Genomic DNA, 16,029 nt, shown 5'->3' on the forward strand with positions numbered 1-16,029 from the left:
TTGAAGATAACACTCACTGACTCCGTTGACATTACAAAGTTGGGAAACTTGGTTCCAAAGTTCCCTTTTTTGGTGCCAATCGTAGGCTAAACATCTTGCAATGATTGGTTCGGTAGACAGGCAAGACATTTGAGCCGCTGGGACTGCGAGAGCCGATCCAAATATTGCACTACTAAATCTAATTTGAAGACACCGCTTTGCTCTTACACTCTCGCGGATTGGATTGGCTAATACAATTGCCGCACGGATCAATCACAGAGTCGTGTTTTGGCGGACGTCAGGAAAAATGGGCAGCCGAGAAACGGCGCGCCTGTACCGCAGAGTGTCATTGTGACGGACGGGTGATTGTAACCGATTTACGGAATGGGTTGCGAAGTTCATGAGGGGTATTGTTAACACCAAAGATGTGCACAAGTCTTCCTTCCATGGCAGTTCAAGTTTCTCCTCTAGAAAGTCATCGGATAGACCTGCTCTGGTTTCTTTGTCTGTGTTAGTGGAGACATTTTTGGGGGAGAAAATCTAACTTTGAGTAATTCCGATATATTGAGCTGTAACCTTAGATGATCATAACCTCGGGGATTAACCATCGACGGAGCAGACCCCTGGGCCGTAATAGACACCTTTTTGACGGGTCAGTATCGAGATACGCGCGGTGCTTGCTCATCAGTCTAGAGTGAAATCTACATCGTATATGCTACATTCTGGTCTAATGATACATGTCAAGTTCAACTCCATTTTACCCTGTCGAACTGACAACAGCCCTTAAACGGAGCTGCATTTCCACGAGATCTTTGACGATAGATCTTAAGCGATGTAAAGTTACTTTATTTTCCCGCAGCAATATATATTTTTTTCTTCCTGGCTCGGTTTTCCTGTTAGCATCATATGATATCGCGTGTCAGAGTCCCCTGTCAGTGACCCTAAAGCATACCTTGATCTATTCGCAATATAAGCCACGTATGAGCAAAGCCAACATAGCTTATTAAACTACGATGACCCAATATAAACAATGACTCTTCGTCAGACAAAAGAAGACAATTTGGTTGAGAATTTAGGACTGTAAATAGAAAATGTACGACTGAATTACCGCCATCAGAATAAGATGTTATTGCATAATATGTGGTGGTTTTATTCCATACGATACTAATATCAATCCATTCTTTTTATTTCTATCACAAAAGACGACCATCATTCACCACCATTTTGTAGAAACTCGGAAAGGGGAAATTAAATCGAGCAAAATGGTCTTGTTTTCTTAATGGGCTAAATATTTGTCAAGTAAATTTTAAAGTAACGAGTGGGAAAACCAGGCATGAGACTAAGATTGTTCTTGGGTGGATGGATGGTAGGGATGGTGGGGGGATGCATGTGTCCCATTTCTCTTGCAATATCCGGGGGCATGTCCCATGAGAATTTAAGGATTGTTCATTGGAGTTTGTGCCGTCTGCCAGGGTCAGAGGGTTAGACAGCTTCTCCTAGATGTTCCACCAGGTTGACGGAAAGCAATAATGTGTTTACAAGCATCGTATTGCCAAATGTGAATAGGATTACAGTGTTGACATCATGAACCCTAAAAATGGATTTTTGTCTTGAAGGTTCTTTACATGAAATGTACTTCATCACTGGGACGTACTAAAGCAAATTGCTCACATAAACTCTTACTACATGATACACCTTCAGTTTGACATTCAGGCGAATTACACCGTATCGGGTACGGCAAACACAAGCTAAATTATCCAGGGGCGTGTACGATCACGCCTAGCGCTCAGCCCTGGGTCTTAAGTTTCGGTAATCAAAACTTCTGAAAATGGTGTGTAATAGAGTGGGAGTCGATGGCAATTGAAGCGCCCTGTAGGCTAGATAGCCACCGGAGACGATGATAGATTTTCGTTTGTGTGATCGAATTGCCAGTTTCTTGAACTGAAGCCATCTCGAGTTCATAATCTGCTTACGATTTTACCTAACACCTAAAAAGTACAGTTTCTGTTCGCTAAGCTTGCTTTGAATAAAATGAAGACACCATTTTTGTTGTCACTTATAAAGATAATTCCTTCAAGAGCGGTCAATTTTTACTCAAAATATTATAACATTAAAGGAATTACCTGTCAGTAATTTTTATGAAATTTTGATCCTTCAGTTGCTTGGCAAAATGTTTGCTTTTTCATACATTTTGAGAGAGGCTATCGTTCATTTCATCAGTGTGTTTATAACATCTAGCTATACACCATATGTTTGTCGTAAAAACAGACAAGGTTCTTTACATGAAGTGTTAGAGAACCTTTCGTTCATTAATTTTTTAGCCCCATCAACTCACGATTTCCTCAAAGATCTTGATTTCTTGCATTTACCACGCTCTTATCCCACGAGACAATGACAATGTAGTATTCAAGATCAAGGTTATCTCGAGAGGACAACAGTCCCGAGACCTTATGATATTCTTTGGAGCTTAAACCTTTCCTGTGCCCCAGTTATTAAATTATAAAATCGATGACGGTTTCGTATTAACGCTTGGAGAGTAATTAGTCGATACAAGAATCGTCTGTTGTCTGTTCGTACATGCGATAAGAGGACAATGAGAACCTCAAGGTTATTCAGAAGAGCCGTACACGGTAGAGCAATGCTATGGTATTGTTATCGGGATACGCACATCAATGAAGAGTATTGCTCGATACGATAGAATGATATCTTACTGTTGTTTGAAGTGTTGTTAATGCATATATAATGACGGTGGGAAGATGAAAGATAACGATACTCACGTATATTTGGTGTCGAGGTGGAGTCATTTAATTGTTTTGGAGAAGAAGGGGCCTGTTGTTGTCCACGTGTAGTTCTCAGGAGTTTAATTATGGCTATATAGGCCTGCGCATGAACGACGTGCCTGTGTCGAAAAAAGAATTAACAAACCAATATTCTTTTTTGAAGGAAAAAATAAAATATTTAAAGAGTTTATTTTGACTGTAGTAATGCTTGTGTCAAGTATCGCGATTGTAAGGCTGGAAGTTCTTATACAGATCGTAAGAAATGTTTCCATCGGCTTAGTCTAAACCAGCTTTTAGGACTTCATTTTTGGAACCGGATCAGTGAGCCAGCGTAAAGCTTCTACACCAATAATATCTTTTTGAATGTGAAATCTTCGTGTTACTGAAATGGATTCCACATTGTTAATTTGCCTATGCATTATTTGGAACGGTCCTTTACGAAATAAAAGATTTGAAAACACTTGAAGATATAAAAAATGTCGTTTGAGTACTGTAACTAATTCTCTTTGATATCACTGTCACGTTGATCCATGCACCTCGTATATGGACTTGATCCGATTATTGCAATCTTAGCAAACTGGTCTTGACTATAATACACCAATCCTTGTCTCAATCACCCTCAGGGCAAACGTCACGGTCGTATGAAGGAGGCTTTTAGCTGTCGAGAAGAACACTTTCTAGCTGATCCAATTTGCGTAAATCTCGGGTTAGATCAGGTTATTCGTCGCTTTCTGCGAGAAATAAAAGGCAAAAATGTAACAGTATAATCGGGAGAAGCTACAAATCCGTCACTTCATTTTCTTGAAGTTAAATTGCGGGCACTGACCAAAATTCAATTGTATCAATCTGTGAAGCAGGAAATTTTAGTTACCAGGAAATTTCTCTGCTTAGCAACATATACTGTAACTGTAGACTATCTAAACACATCTGCTTAATTGTACCATACTGTGCTAAGTAAATTAGAGTTTGAACCATTTTATGAAATTTGCAAATACATATACGGATGTATATGCACAAAGAATGACAATTAAGCATTAATAATACAATACCACTATGAATAAGTTCTTTTAAAAAGAATTCTTTCAGAAAATAATAATATCTAAGTATTTATAAGGCACACAGTATCTAACAGTAAATGTCCTTAAAAGGTGTTAATGTATTATCATTGTCCCGATCACAAGGGGCTCTTAACATCCAAACATTCCTAAAACCATCTCAGCTCCATAGGAATATACAAGCCTGATGCACAAACACCTAAACATAACCATATATGTCCTAGCAGGTACCGGTACCCATTTACTCCTGGCTAGAAAGGGCACGTAGGGGTGAAGTGACTTGCCCCAGATCATAATTTCACCACCTACTGGATTCGAACCCTCGACCCTATATGATCTGAAGCTACAAACCTAAACTTTACTTCGATTCGAAATTTGTTAAATTTTCTCTGAAGTAATGAAATGTATTCTATACGATATCTTTTTATACTCACTGCAAACTTGACATAGGCCTACATCGAATTGAATGTATTTAAAATTCATCTCGATTCTCCAATTTGAGGCTGTTAAATTTTCCCTTTTGCGTCATATCTAACTGTCTTCCATAGATTAAAAACAGGGACAAGTAACTACACAGAGATATTTATCTCAGTCGTCTACCAAGTGGTTCAGGAAATCGAGCAGGCTGTCGAGTGATCCTGACCCGGGTTAATCGCTCCTTCGCCCCCAGGCGGTCAAGCGAAGCCGCGCTGCTACCGCTCCGCCGTTGTATTGCCGCTCAGGCTAAGGTGATATTAAAGTTCAAGCGCTTCTGCTTCTACGGAAGCACTCTTTCTCTACAATATTAATATATCCCGGAGACTTTGCTGATGATTACAAATCACACAGGAAGCCAGGGATAGCTGGTCAAAATGACAATATTTCCGGCGGTTTTGTTGCACTACTTCTTCAGGGGAACTGTAAAGGTTCCCTTTCATTGTTAGATAGGCAATGCCATCGCCGTCTCTCACTGCGCGTTGTTTCTCTGTGTATTGTTCTTTACATCATGACTCTATTTATCATGCTTACAAACATAGAGGCACGATTAGTTGAATACAAGTCCCTATCCTTGCTTTTACTTGGTAAGGAAAGGAATGTATGGTAAATATATATTTATCTGCAGAAGAAAAAACTGTACATATAGTGATGAATATAGTGATATAGTGATAGTGTGAGGTGCCAATTTCAGATTCTTTCTGGCGATTTTTTAAACCATAATCACAGTGATATTTTCTTCTCCATATCAAAGTTAAAAAAAAAGGTTTTTAAAGAGTTCACATTAATCTGAAAGCAGTCTATACGAACGGTGGCTGAATGTTGCTACTGCCCAAAATGCCTTTGTATCATGGGCTTTGTGGGGTGCGTGGATCACATTCTTTACAATTAAATGGGGATTTCAGCAGTGGGGGGAGGGCAAGCACTCATCAGCAACACGCTGACAAACCACTGGAAGAGATCAATTTCTTCCCGGCAAACTGATGATTTTTTTATCTCTTTCATCTCTTTTCATTTTTGTCACCTTTCCCCCTGTTTAAATTTAAAAAAAATTCCGGGGGAAGTCCCGCCCCCTGTCTCCCATCCTTACGACGCCCATGCTTTGTATCGAAACAAGAGAAGTGGCTGGATGTGATTCGTTTAATAAGCAGAAACTTTGTTTTAAATTCCCACCAGTAATTCGGACGATCTATGAGACAGGCGACTCGCCTGCGCATATGGCTGGTCCCAAATCAAATTTAGCACGAAAATTATCACATTTTGGCACTCTTTCCCACCTCAACTACTGTAGTACTATAACTGGTTCATCTTTCTGCAAGCGGCGGCAAGACGTCGACCGGTAGATCGCAGCAAGATATTATTGTGAGAAGTAAGGATTGTATCTTTATTTGTTTGGCCAGTGACGGGTGTTATATACAGTGTACTTCAAGTGGCTTCCCAAGAGTCGGGAATTAAAATGGAAATCAGGCTGGTCGCATTGACGTGAGTGGGGTTGACGGGTGCGTCCAATCCTGCTACATTGCTAGCGGTTAAAAGAGGCATTACAGGAAATGCATCAAATCTGCTGAAATGCTGCTAATAAGCCAACTTCTTGGTCGTAGGGCCGTGCACTTCTACTTAGATTGATGCCTTTAATGGAAGAGGCGTTGGTCATCATAACACACAACTAACGATTGATTTAAGTATAAAATATTCCACTGATGCAATAAATTTAATTTAGAAATTCTAAATATTAAGTTCATAATTAATTTAGAAGTTCTAAATATTAAGTTCATAAGCTTTAACATCACATAACATTTACTGGGGTTAATACTTCATGGAAGTAACCAATTATGAGGTTAAAATCCATGTGGAATAACAGTTTGCTGAAAAGAAAAGTGCGGAGTATAGAGTTTGTTTTTCCTTGAATTGGCAGCCATAAAAGCTTAGGCCCTGTAGCTTGTCCGAAACAGCGTCTATTTGGCAATCGTCCACGCAAAACCCGCAAAACATGGGAAGAAAAGGTCAAAAGAACAGTATAAACGGATTTTACTTCTCCTCGTTGAATTCTGGGAGAGCATTAAACGGAGCGGGCATAACTATTAGCAAGTCCCATCCAGAACGGACACGAGGAAATGTACTTATCGGGCGTAGCAATAACCAAAATAATTAAATCTGACTAACATGATGTTTGGCTATTTTACATGATTTGAATCTTGTTATGATGTGCTCTACGTAAGCCCGCCTAAAAAGTACAACGGCCTTTCAGACACACTCCGAGGTTTATTCAGCGGATGGAATACACTTGGTTGTATAGATGTAGACTGTGATATGAGAGGCCTCTCCACATTCGTCGGAGACCTATTAAATCTTATCAAGTGATTTTGCATCAATTACTGCTCTGCAATTATACAATAATTCCTGCGTTTATATAATTGTTTGTAGCTATCATCATTTTGCCAGCGTCAAAAATGATGACAAACTCTAAATTGATGTCCAAATACCTGTCACATGAATCTTTGCTATATTTAAATATGAAGTTAATGCAAATAATATGTCGCTTTGCCTTTTATTTCTAACGTTTTAAAAGTTAATTGTGGACATATTATGGCAAACGGCATTTTGTTCAGTTTTGTCAAAAGTCCTAAATTTGAATGGAAAGATACGAGAAAGATATTTCATCTATGACATTTTTGTCTTTTTTTATGTTGGGTAATTTTCACTACTCCTTTCATTCAAGCTTTTAGATATAATTATTTTAGGTTTTCTGAAACATTAATGCTCTGGCTGTTTAGCGTTGTTACTTGCAGTCCAGCCGTCTGTCTGATGCACGTTACGTCGAAGCAGATGCACTCGAGTCGAAAATCGGTGAAAGATGTAGCAACAAAAAATCCACAAAAAGGAGAGACAAATTTCCATGATTCGCCAAAGGCCGTTGTCATTTTGTAAAACTCAGAAGTGCTGTAATCTTTGTTTTGTTTGTCAATGGTTTGCATTTCTCTCCCCTCGTAATATACATTATCATTACCATTGTCACCAAAAGCGGTTGTTACTATCTGTCGTTCCTACTTGCCCTGGGTGATCACTCACCCGTAAATTGTTGGAATCTCAGCAAAAGCCTGAGAGTTAAAATGTTGTAGTTCACTCCCAACTTTCTGACGGAATATAAAGGAAATATGTCTATTATTTTCGCGATTTGCTCTGCCAGCGGCAACTGCATGTCAACATGCTGAGAGAAGCCTTCCGGCGACTACATCTCATAGGTGATGGCCAACGCTACAAACCAGCCAAGGAATACAACTATTCGAGTAAGTGCACTGTCACTGAAGGAAACTCAGTGCTGCCCTGGGAACATTTCAAACTCTAGACACACAGGTCCACATTTGGCAGTATAACCACTTAAGGCATGACAGCAGGAAGTTGGAAGCGCACGTCTGTGTTGTCTGTTAACTGTCTAGTCTGAATAGATCAAATTCACCTGACCACATTGTGTTGACTAATCGTGATGTTGCTGTCTGAAAGCCATGACATGCCCAGCCGTACAGTAACACAGACATCAATGTGAAAAAGATACAGGCGCTGGTTAACGGCTTTCACTGGCATAAGTAACTTTCTAGCGAAGCACAACCTTTCCATGGGGCCTTATCATGCGCGAAGCATTTCGGTTTCCTGCGAGGGCGCTTTTTATGTTTTTCTTGCACAAGGCGAAATATAACAATTCGGATTGAGGGGGCTTAGCATTGCAGCGAAAAACACAAAGGAGGAAATACAGCAACAACAACAAAAAAGAATTGGATTGAGAAAATGAAACTAGTATAGAAACATCTGCTTGCACACGTAGACGTTTTATGTAACCGTTTTGCGGGGAATTGCGAGTTGGACGATACATATAATGCAATGAATTGTGCTTACGAGAGCATTTGAGACGGCTTTTATTCACAAACATTTCATAAACACATTTCATTCGGTTAATGTTGCACACATCTATTGCTACTTGTCCTCAAGTCAAGTTACTGAAATAAGTAATCGTCCACAAAACGTTTTGCACAGATGTTTATATCTTTCTTGTTAGTTTTTCTTAATGTTTACTTATTACGGTTGTTGCTACCTCTGTATTGGTTTGGTCTGATGGTGATGTTGTTGGATTTACTTTATGGTTCCAACAGTTCTGATTTATCATTTCAGTTTCACCACTGGTGTCATATACAAAGAGTGTTAGAAAAATGAATGACAAGTCGATAGCTCAGCTCTGTCTACCCCTAAGAATTCCAAGCCAGTTACTCAAACAAAAAATTGCAATGAAAGTGCCAGGTTTAATAGCACGTTGTACATCAGCCTGAGGCAGACTGGTGCTAGCGGAGTGCGGTAGCCCGCTACTTACCCCTCTGGCTGTTTACAAAGCAACGGAAAATTGGTGTGAAAAGCCGCGAAATCCAAACTAATAAACTCCCTGTCCAACGACTTCAGAAGATAACCGACTCGTGTGAGGAGCATGCGAGTCAAACGCTACAGCATAGCTGTATAAACAGGGATCAAATCTTGGATAGAATCGCGCGCAGTAATAAAGACAGCCGTGTTTTGACGTTTAGGGTAAATCGGGTCTCAAGACTGAGGCAATTAAGCAATTTGCTCAACCCTGACAAGAATTACAAATCTTTTTGACATTAATATTTGGATGTTATTATTTGCATGTGTAAACAGCCGATCAGGCGGACCTAATAATGACGTCACCCTGTCAAGGAGATCATACTGCAAACACTGACCAATTGTTGTACTTTCCTGACTTTCCCACAAACCTATGCAGGTCTTTTGTTGGGATGCTATTCATGTTCAATGGGTCGTATGAATAAAAAGTAGCACTTGCATTTACTACCATTTTTGAAGCATTTACTTGTGCTTGTATGAATAATAATGAAGCAAATACTTTAACTTTAGTGCAATTGCTTAAAAGCAAAAGTATTTACTTTTTTCTCTTTAAGCTTGTGCTTGACAATAAGCAGTTGCTTCATTTTGTGTGAATAAAAATGAGTAAGTTCTATAGAATTGGAGCATTTACTTAGCATTTTTCAAGACTGGGTCTGGGCAAGCTTGAAAACGAGGAGCATTGACTAATGTTCAAAATGGCAGCGTTCATGAATGTCATTCGAAAGGAAAAGCTGTATGCTTTTAGGAGGGAATCTCAAGAAACCAGATGCAGGCAGTTGTACCGATTTGAGAGTGGCAGAGCAATTTTCTTCATCATGGTTTTTGCGATCAAAATTACTGCCATCGTGCTTATCTGCCATGCTGAGGTCTCAAGATACAGCACCGTGCTGCACTGTGTGTGTCTGTACGTGCAGACAATTGAAGCCCTATTGTGCAAAACCGTTCGGCTGTGAAGTCAGCCACAAGCAAAGCATTTGCTACTATTGGTACAAGCAGATTCTGAACAGTAAGAGAAACATTTTATTCTTATTCTCAATGGATTGAGTTCTCAGTAAATGCTTTTGCTTGAACTTCATAGCATTTGCTAGTTTTTATCCTTGCGACCCAATGCGATCATCAATGTGATACTAAAGCAGGTTTTGTGTGCTTGCAATATTGAGAGGAAGTATTTTTATTTTAATGTGCAGTCGAGGCTTTGTGCGTACACATGTGCATCCCAGAAAACTATGCTGATGGGGATCAACGTGTCAGTAAGAGTTGGAACGTTTTGATAATCTAGCTCGCTTTACCATGGCAAGATATATCTTGTCACCGAATCCTGTCCTAAGTCGTTCAGCAATCAGGAGATAATACTTTTGTCTTCAGAAATATCTGCATATATTTTGTCAGTCGAACTAGATAATTGTCCAAAGCAAGATTAATAAATTACGGATTCACGACATCTGACAACTTCTGAAAGTGTAGTTACAAGCATTAACAAAATTGAAACCTGCTGCTAGATCAGCAAACCTAACTCCACGCATAATCATTAAGTTTCTTGCTCATCCTACATGATTTAGCCTATCAGTAACAACTGTGAACGTTCTTAGTTCTTAAGCCTCCACTTTCGAATAAATTGAACAGAATAAATTCAATGAAATTAAAGGACTCTTCACAGTAATAAAACGTTGGGCAAAAAGGTTGGCGTAGCTAAATTATCAAATTGGTCATTTTTAGTATTAAACTTTATAGTAAAAGTTTATTATCTCTCTTGACTTGTAGCTCCTGACGTTAAGACCGTAACATTTAATTCTGACCGGCTATTCTTCCCGAAAAACTAACTGATTTCCGATTCATTAATCAGTTTCCACCTGTTTACGGGTCCAGTTTGTTGTAGGCATGTTCTACCGGTACTTTTTTCCTTCCGTCCAAGCCCTAATGCAGATCATCAGCTCGTTTCTCGAATTACGGAGGGTTGCGTTTCCTTTATAGTCCATCTGAAAGAACAAAATACCACACATTAAGACTGTACAGCATAACAGGTTATATCTGAAATGAAGACTTTTCATATGTCAACTAGATGTATTGGAATAATGTATTAAAAATTTTAGCTCTGGAAAAGAAGTCAGAAAAATTAAATCAGCGTTCGGGTTCCAGAGAAATGAAATAAAAACCGCTAGTTTTCACAGTTTTATATACTTAATTGACATCCTGCTATGAAGTGTCACTGGAAATTCCATAAAGGCAGTCAATAATAGTGACTTTAACTTTTTCTTTCAGATATCAGCTAACGAACGAAGTTTAAAGGAACCAGGAAATAGAAATATTTTTATATATTTTACTATAAATCCTTGAAATTGCATCTTTGGGTTTCAATTAACATTTTTGCAATTTTAACCCATGTTTTGATGCTTTATTGGTTTTATGCTAATACATATTTGCATATTCATGAGCAGAACTATGATGTCATCCAAGGCGCTGAATCTCAATGTTGCACTGATTTGTGCACAGAAAATTTCTAGATCTTTTAACCACTGCTATGGCAGATTTTATTTTCACTCTTATTGCTGTGTAAGTATATGGCAATCCTGTAAAATCCTTTTCACAGAAATGTTCCTAGATAGCAAATTCGGGGTTATAACTTTAACATGAATACATGCAACCTGAACCATGTCTTCTTGGATTACATCAAAGCAAAAGCACCCCCACTTGTCCAGAAATGCTCGGTAAATTTTTAATGTTTGAAAAAGTGCACCGTTCAGTTCACGTAACTCAAAAAAGATTCAACCAGTCTTCATACATGGAAGATGAGTACAGAGATACACAAAAAGTGATTCTAAGAAAAATTCATTTCCTGGATCCTTTAAATCTCTGTATGGTTGGACTCAAAATACAGTCGTTTAGAAATAGTCCCATTACCTCCGGTGGTTTAAAATTTTCTTTGGAAAAAAATCAATTAAATTTTATTTCTTGCAGTAACGTAAAATGTGTGAAAGTAATTTTTTACCTCCTTCAAGTTATCATTGATCCAGACGGTGCCAGAAATTACTCTCTTTTCTGTGATAGACATAATAATAATAATTGTGTAGAGATAAAACTATACAGTTGAACTAGCTTTTTAACCTAAAGAGCCAAGACAGCTGTTTTGGAAACCTTTGCATAACAAACTAATAAGCCGCATCAATCGATGGGTCTGGCCGTCAGTCAAAATCACATCTCTTAGGATCGTAGCTACAATTCTGGCCCAAATTGTTGGGCTACGTCTCAATAGCCAGACCCTCCCCAGGTCCCCCACTTTCCCGGTCAATGTTGTCATCTCGAGCTGGATCGCAGGCTAGGGCGTGGTTTGATGGGGGGGGGGTCAGGACTGTTGTTTCTGACAGGTAACCCCGCGTACAGTTCGGTCAATACGTCGTACCATTATACTGTCGAGTAGCTTGACCATTTGCATCACAGATAAGGATTCTAAGGTTGCAGTCACTATTGGACCTACCTCCCTTTGTGACGTAGCAACCTTTAGGATCGATTATTTTACCATCAGCGCAGTAGACATCTTTGTAATGATATGGCAAATAGTTCAGGTAGGTTTGACTCCAGCAACCATATCACGAGTTGTAAGAGAGCAAAACCTAACACCAGAATCTTTTGACAGTTGGATGATTCAGGGGTCAGACCTACAAAGACCTTTTCTAAACCATGCAGAATTCATGCCTGTGTAACCTTTCAATTCCATATTTTATTCGGGGTGATGGATTTTGCTTTGCATGGCTAACACGGTAGCTGTCGTTAGTCTAGCAAATTTTGCGAATTTTGGCAATTAAATTGCTTTATTTCAGTTTGGTGTGTCTGAAGTATTTGCTCTTATTTTGTTGTTTTTGCTACATTCTGTAGAAATAGGTCTCTCCTTTAATGTTCCTTATTCCGAGGTTTTGTTTCTTGTCTCGAATTTTTGATCTTGTAAATAGGCATTACTGTAATTTTCAGAATTTAAGTAATGATGTAAACCAACTTACCAGCCACAATTTTGAGGGTAAGGTTGAGTGCTTGTCTGATTTTCGGTGGGTTGGGAGATATGGTCAACTTGAATGGTGGTCCTATTAATCAGAACATCGATCTATCCATGAAATCAATAGCTTACAGGTATTATGAGATCCATAAATATGTTTTTGGACTGTCAAGTTTAAACAATCTAACTATTTTTTTAGTTTATTACAAACGATTAGATTGGTATTTCACAATGATTGTTGTTTGAAGAAAAACACCGATCTTTAAACTGCACGATTCAATCGCAAATCTTTCGCCATACTATGTTCCTACTTAACAAAATGCCAGTCACAATGCTACGTATATACTTAATGTTTTGGGCTGTAATAGTTGCCTAGATTCAAACCATGCCCAGTAACTTGCATTGTTGATACCGACTACTGAAATTAAAAAGAAATTTTGTGTCATTAGACATGGAATTAGAAAACCCCGAAAACAACTTTAAAAATTATCTGTGTCGCAGAGCACTTATTAATTGATGTACACCTTAGTCTTGTAGAAACGGATGACTATCTCAAAAGTATTTTGTTACGAATATAAACCGACGCGTCGGGTATTCAAACTTTAACCGTTTGATGACCAAAATGGAGTTTTACACGTCATGTTTGTCTTCCTGTTGATAGTTTCATTTCTCTTCATTCTGCACAGTGTGCCGGGATCCTTTTCTCCCTCCGATCAACTTTTTTTGTACATTTCAATAAAATTTTTGGCCCTGGATTTTATACCGCATTTCTGTACTTGTGCTGTGTTTCAGAGTTCACTGAGGGTCTCGCGTTCTTAACGGCACCTGGTCGCATGGTGACTCCCCTTCAAAGATTAACAGAGGTGGCTTTTACATCTTTAGATCCTCTCGATACACTATCCTGTCAGAGACTAGACATAATCTGATCTGTCAGCAATGAGCAACTCTGATAGTTTTCCTATTTTTGCAGTGCTTAGGTTAGTGCTTCCCCCAGTTGATGATATTCAACTGTACGTCACCATGACAGAACAACAGCGTTCTGACGCCATTCAGCGATTGAAGTCATGCCTCACACACATACATTCTTGTTCCAAGGCCAATAAGTTCAAATTGAATAGCGACAAAACTGAAGTCATCCACATCATTCTCTCAGTTTAAGAAACATACTTTAATTGAAAGTATATGCATCTCTGACTTCTGCACCAGACCTGTTACTAGCGCTCGTGACCTTGGAACCATTGTAATGTCAAACCTTCGAATGCAAAACCAGATCAATAACATATGTCGCTCTTTTTATTTAGCTCTTCACAAGATAGGAAAAATTCGAAAATTCCTTGACCAAAAACGACGGAAATGCTTGTCCATACTTTCATCTCTTACGGCCTGGATTTCTGCAATAATCTATTACACCGTATTCCTGATTCTCAAACTTCGAAACTTCAGCGCATTTAGAATTCCGCCGCCAGACTTGTTACACGTTAATCATCAAGGCAACATATAACTGCTATTCTTTGCACTCTTCACTGGCTACCAGTCAATGAGCGAATCGCTTTCAAAATTCTACTCCTCTTTCACAAATGCATCCATGGCTCAGCACCAGCATACCTCCCTGAACTTATTCAAGTATACCAGCCGTGACGCACCCTCCGTTCTAGCTCAACATTACTGCTCGATACACCGATCACTCGCACTAAGACTTATGGACAGCGTTCCATCATGCATGCATCGCCATCGCTTTGGAACTCTCTTCCTCACCATATCCGAATTTTAAATAGCGAATATGAATTTGAAGCAGTTCTCAAACTTACTTGTTCCATTAATTGCTCTTAATTTTTGTTTCTTGTAAAGCGCATCGGGACCTTGGTGTGATGCGCTATACAAAATTATTATTATTAATATTTTTTCCATGCCGCATGTTGATTGATTAGAATGTGTTCTGTATTGTTAAACTTACCGCAGTTCTCATAGGCTCTCGTTGGTACAAAAAAATCGGCAAAAAATTTCATTTACCGCAATTAGCAGAGATAACTTTAAATAATGTTATCAATGGGTTGTTTTGAAGAGAAGAAAATCAAAATGCATTTCACAAATTAAATTACAAGTCAGCAAAACGAACAACAAACAGCAAAATCAGCAAGCCTATTACCTTCCATCAGAATCTTTCAAGAACTCCCTGAAATGGTATTGCTCAACTAAGCTAATTGGCATTTAATTAACAACCCACAATGAGGTGCTTTACAATGGCATTTGTAATGGCTAACTATTGGGGATGTTTTGCATTACACAGCTGTACTGCTCCTTACATCTCATACCTACAATGTAATTAATACTATAAAAATAATGTTTACTATCGTGGTTCTGAAATGACGCCACAGGTGCATTCCCATTTGATAATGGTCAAAATGGTCTACATATACGTGTAATTCCCCTGCCCCCAGTTATCTTTGGATCCTCGTCATTTGCTGCCTAGGCTCTAACCTGTCTTAGTTTCCATACGTTTTTAAAAATAGGACGAAAAAATCACTAAACAAAAGACGTGTGATTGTTGTCATGTTGCAAAAATGTGAAAAGATATATGTGATATTTCTGATTTCTGAATTTGTTTGTGTGCTCACAAATACTTTTTGGGGTTGAAACCTTCCAGCATGTATGAGAAGCGCATACATCACATCAGTGCCTTGAATAAATGTTTGCAGGTTAGGGGCCTGGACTGATTCTCATCCTGTGTGATTAAAATTAATTGCTAAAGTAGGCCTATAGGTAATAAAAGAACCAGAATCAGTCCATCAAAAACTTGATAAGTCACATATTGAATAGACATTAGCAATATCATTTAATATAAAAATGAACAAAGCGAAACAAATATTGATGGAAAGAGCAAAAGTTAGATTAAATAAATTCACGAATTTGATTTCTTTTTTAGTGCGAAGGCTTACTATTCCCATAGGCATAGGTTTCATTGCAGATTATATCACTCGTAATTACATGCGTAATTGTGGTGTTCTTATTTGTACATGAATATTACTGAGGGAAGACCAGGCCTCGTGACGTACTACACTAGCTACAAATAAATGCGGCTGTACTTTTGTAAACTGCTTTGATACAAAGGCTATTCACATTGAGTGATCAGCGTGCTTTGAAGTGTGACCTATGCACCCGCTGATGGTAAGCCTACGCACCTAGTCTTTAAAATATTTTTTCTTTCTATTTTATAATGTTAATTTCTCTAGATCTACAGTTTCAAAAGTATTTTGGGGCACAAAGTCCGACATGGATATGACAAAGTGGTTTTGAAGGATGTCTGCACTTCGGCTGTTAAAGGAAGGAGGGTGAATCTCAAACTGTAGCAAGT

At 38.6% G+C, this 16,029-nt stretch overlaps 1 protein-coding gene across 1 annotated transcript; it reads right to left on the reverse strand.

Annotated features, from left to right (window-relative positions):
• Nucleotides 1-10,972: 10,972 nt before the first annotated feature.
• On the reverse strand, nt 10,973-13,512 carry LOC147799266 (uncharacterized). The gene is made up of 4 exons (XM_087136820.1): nt 13,503-13,512; nt 12,681-12,765; nt 12,165-12,262; nt 10,973-11,728 (listed from the first exon to the last, which is right to left on the reverse strand). Exons 1-4 carry the CDS (start codon nt 13,510-13,512, stop codon nt 11,628-11,630), a joined length of 294 nt encoding a protein of 97 aa, XP_086992946.1. The 3' UTR covers nt 10,973-11,627.
• Nucleotides 13,513-16,029: the final 2,517 nt, after the last annotated feature.

This window comes from Acanthaster planci, linkage group LG05 (genome assembly GCF_054643075.1).
Source record: "Acanthaster planci isolate LZ-2023a linkage group LG05, COTS_SCS, whole genome shotgun sequence".
Classification (NCBI taxonomy): domain Eukaryota; kingdom Metazoa; phylum Echinodermata; class Asteroidea; order Valvatida; family Acanthasteridae; genus Acanthaster; species Acanthaster planci.

What these genes read in the sequence shown, in the direction of transcription:
- LOC147799266 (XM_087136820.1), bottom strand. An exon ending in CTCAAAATTGTGGCTGGTAA is followed by an intron (nt 12,263 to 12,680) that starts GTTGGTTTACAT and finishes TGGTTGCTGGAG; the next exon opens with TCAAACCTACCTGAACTATT. An exon ending in TTGCTACGTCACAAAGGGAG is followed by an intron (nt 11,729 to 12,164) that starts GTAGGTCCAATA and finishes TGTCTATCACAG; the next exon opens with AAAAGAGAGTAATTTCTGGC.